The sequence below is a fragment of the Primulina huaijiensis genome, unplaced genomic scaffold (assembly GCF_012295235.1).
Source record: "Primulina huaijiensis isolate GDHJ02 unplaced genomic scaffold, ASM1229523v2 scaffold32329, whole genome shotgun sequence".
Lineage (NCBI taxonomy): Eukaryota > Viridiplantae > Streptophyta > Magnoliopsida > Lamiales > Gesneriaceae > Primulina > Primulina huaijiensis.
This window is the reverse complement of record NW_027357584.1, coordinates 1,846-5,154: the sequence shown is the minus strand read 5'-3', so window position 1 is coordinate 5,154 and position 3,309 is coordinate 1,846. Positions and strand designations below refer to the sequence as shown.

Below are 3,309 nucleotides of genomic sequence, written 5' to 3'. Positions count from 1 at the left end.
AAGTCATAAGCAGAATCAGTAGCTACCTGCTGGAATCTCGCTACTTAATTCTTCTGCTGCTGGATTCTGTCTGCTGGACAAATACATGTCTGCTGGAAGATACATGTCTGCTGGAAAATACTTGTCTGCTGGAAAATACCAGCTTCTGAAATATTAGAAGCTGCTGGAACATTGTTAGCTGCTGCAAAATGCTAACTACTGCTGAAATTTCAAGTTCTCACAATTTTCTTTTCTTGATTTAACATAATTTATGTCTTCACTAATTTCTATCAGTGTTCCATGTTCTGATTGTGCATAAGATTAAATCTGTGTAATAAATTTAGATGAAAATCTTGCATGCTCATGCACTTATAAGACATAAAATATTATCTTTTTAAAACAAGAGATTTGTGGGTGACTATGGGTTTGGATTCTTGATCCAACTTTTTTTTCTCTTTTCTGTTTTTGTTTTTGAGTAATTCCACCTTTCAAGAAACATTTAACTTTGATTCATTTTCGTCAAATATGATTAGTGGATTCTTTTCAGAAACAACAGCAAGAAACAGTGTTCCATCTTAATTAGAGAAAGAAGTATTATCGATCTTTTTTCATGATCTTTTTGAATTTGAAGCAGTGCGCTTTACAATCTTTGTGAGAAACATGGCTGTTTATGTGGCGAAAAAGGATGGAATAGAGTTAAGAGTTCAAGAAAACTTGGATGTATTAAGCAGCTATTTGGCGGAGTACATTTCAGAATTATCGGAGGCTTCTATAAAAGAGAGGGGAGTATTCACCCTCGCTTTATCCGTTGCTTCTACTGTTACTTTGATGGGGTATGTAAACGCACTCTTCGATTTGATTCTTTGATTTTTTCTATGCTGCACTTGGTGAAATTTCTGATGTTCTTAGATTTTGTCGGGCTCGAGTGAGAATTTTTATCAAACTCATTAAGGTATATGAATTTTAAGTTCAATTATGTGGCAACTTTGATATCCAATATCCTGGAGCTGGGCTTCCGGGTGACTGCATGATGCACCCAAGCTTCCTACTTGTAGCACAGAATTTGAGTGTCGATGAACTTCTTGCATTGAGCAGAAAACTCTGTGAAAGCCCATACAAGAGGACAGTTGATAGGGCCAAATGGTATGTAGTTTTCGCTGCTGATAGGATTTGTAAGCAAGTTAGGGATAATCTTCTCGGCAAGGTAAGTTATAACTTTTACGCGTTACGAATGTTGCATTCATTCGTTTTTCAGCATTTATTCGTTTTTCAGTATGTCGATCGAGTGAAACATCGACTTTGTTCGGTTCATTCCAGGAACACATCGTCCACTGTCGTGTATGCCATCGATGACTCGGTATCAGTAGAACATGCAGCCAAGGACTATGAGTTTGTGATCAGACGGCTTGTCAAGACTCGCATTATTAGCGATTGTGAAATCCATGACTGTCCCAAGTTCGACCTGGTCCTCCTCAAAATGGGACCCAATGGGCAGGTTGCATCTCTATTCCCGAATCACTCTGCGCTGAATTTGGAAGAAGAATGGGTGACTTATATCACAGATTCACCTGAGCCTCCACCTGAGAGAATTACTTTCACCTTACCTGTTATAAACTCTGCCTCCAATGTCGCTGTAGTTGTCACGGCTGTGAATAAAGCCGAAGCTGCACGAATGGCAGTTGAAGATACAGATCACGAATCTGCTGATGTGCCCGTGAGGATCGTTTGTCCAGTAAACGGGAAATTGGTGTGGTTTCTTGAAACAGCAGCTGCCTCAAAACTCCAAAGTGTAGAATTTTCCGAGTAGAGTCGAAATTCGCGACCAACTAGAAGTAGTACAAACAGATATGTATTCGATAAACAATTATCATATGTTTTGACTGAATATTTAACTCAGTGTAATTTTAGGACACATAAAACATATTGAATCAATGCCTCAAAAGTTAAGAAATATAACTGATAACAAAATCTGCTACATGGTGTTTGATGCTATAGCTTTTGATAAACCTGGAAACTATGAATACAAGAAATAAACTTTTGGAAACTGTTGTCTGCTAACTTAACTCGAAACTACGCAGCAGCGTTCTGTTTCAAAACCTCTGCTTCAGCTTTTGCCATTGGATCAGCTTCTTCTTTCTCGCCTTCTCGTTGCTCGGCCATTTTCTTCCTGTGCAACTCTTCTGCTTCCTTCATTGCAGCCCGCTGCTCCTCTTGAAGGCGCAACATTTCCTGTTCTTGCTGCTGTCTCTCGAACCATGTGTCAGCATCCGCCCAAACTGAGTATTAACCAATGTAAAAGTGAGAATTTAACTCAATACTAGCTTCAATTTCTAACAAGTCACAAAGACTAAATTCAACTAACAGTAAGTCATGCAAGATTACTTTTGGTCTTCGATTTTCCAGTAAAAACTCATACGCTCAGGAAGGATTATTCAATTGCCTGGATTAGATGATGAAATCTAGTGTATTTAGTGTTTGCTTGCGAGTATTTTGAAATAGAAACACAGGAGTTCAACCATCATTAGCAAATAGTTTTACAAAATCAGCACACGAATCACAACAGAAACCCTAATTAAAAAATCAGCTGAAAAACGGATGATTTCGAAATCAAGAAAGCAATAGTCAACCAATTCTTCCTAAATTTCTCAAATAAATACATAAAGCAACTAAAAACATAGCGGGAGGTTTTACTGGGTTGAGCTGCCCATCCTTGTTCGCCACCCTTGATTTTCTCCGGAAGTGCGTAATTAACAGTTAACACGCGACCGTACAGCTCGGAGCCGTCCATGTTGTCCATGGCTGCGGCGGCGTCTTCTCTCTCCAGAAAGGTAACAAATCCGAAGGACCGGTGCTTCTGTGTGGCCAGGTCCAGTGGGGTCTTCACATCCTTAATGTCACCGAATGGTATGAACGCCGCGTGGAGTATGCTCTCGTTCACTTCCTCCGCTAAACCACCCACGTAGAGGGTGTTCTTCTGCACCCCCTGATTCATTCTCGGCGAAGAAAATAAAGAATTAACGTGTGTCGTGAGTGAGCACGGTGGCGCAATTGTCTCCGGCGGTGGCTACAACGTGACCGATAGAGTTCCGCAACAGAGTAAACTAGTATTTATGAATTCCATAGTGCGGGCAAATTTACTAAAATCTCTGCTATATATGGTTTTTAAGCACATAAGTTCGTTCTGTTTATTATCAGTAAAATATAATTACGAAATTTATAAATTTGTAATAAAAAAATTATTTAACATATTTAAATAAAGATGAACACTATTTTCTTTCACAATTAATACATTTATTGCAAGAGAGATATTTAATTTCTCATAATATTTTA

At 38.8% G+C, this 3,309-nt stretch overlaps 2 protein-coding genes across 2 annotated transcripts; one reads left to right on the top strand and one right to left on the bottom strand.

The window, feature by feature from the left end:
- Positions 1-319: 319 nt before the first annotated feature.
- LOC140968054 (probable 6-phosphogluconolactonase 1) lies at positions 320-1,798 on the top strand. The gene is made up of 2 exons (XM_073428899.1): positions 320-835; positions 948-1,798. The coding sequence occupies exons 1-2, from the start codon at positions 640-642 to the stop codon at positions 1,784-1,786; spliced, it is 1,035 nt and encodes a 344-aa protein (XP_073285000.1). The 5' UTR covers positions 320-639; the 3' UTR covers positions 1,787-1,798.
- A 104-nt stretch (positions 1,799-1,902) lies between these two features.
- Positions 1,903-3,109, bottom strand: LOC140968053 (uncharacterized). The gene is made up of 2 exons (XM_073428898.1): positions 2,671-3,109; positions 1,903-2,255 (listed from the first exon to the last, which is right to left on the bottom strand). The coding sequence occupies exons 1-2, from the start codon at positions 2,969-2,971 to the stop codon at positions 2,050-2,052; spliced, it is 507 nt and encodes a 168-aa protein (XP_073284999.1). The 5' UTR covers positions 2,972-3,109; the 3' UTR covers positions 1,903-2,049.
- Positions 3,110-3,309: the final 200 nt, after the last annotated feature.

Bases quoted from the DNA above. Each gene is read 5' to 3' on its own strand.
- LOC140968054 (XM_073428899.1), top strand. From the start codon at position 640: ATGGCTGTTTATGTGGCGAAAAAGGATGGAATAGAGTTAAGAGTTCAA. The intron at 836-947 runs TGATTCTTTGAT...ATGAATTTTAAG, and splicing joins TGTAAACGCACTCTTCGATT to TTCAATTATGTGGCAACTTT.
- LOC140968053 (XM_073428898.1), bottom strand. From the start codon at position 2,971: ATGAATCAGGGGGTGCAGAAGAACACCCTCTACGTGGGTGGTTTAGCG. The intron at 2,256-2,670 runs GTAAAACCTCCC...GTTAATACTCAG, and splicing joins AGGATGGGCAGCTCAACCCA to TTTGGGCGGATGCTGACACA.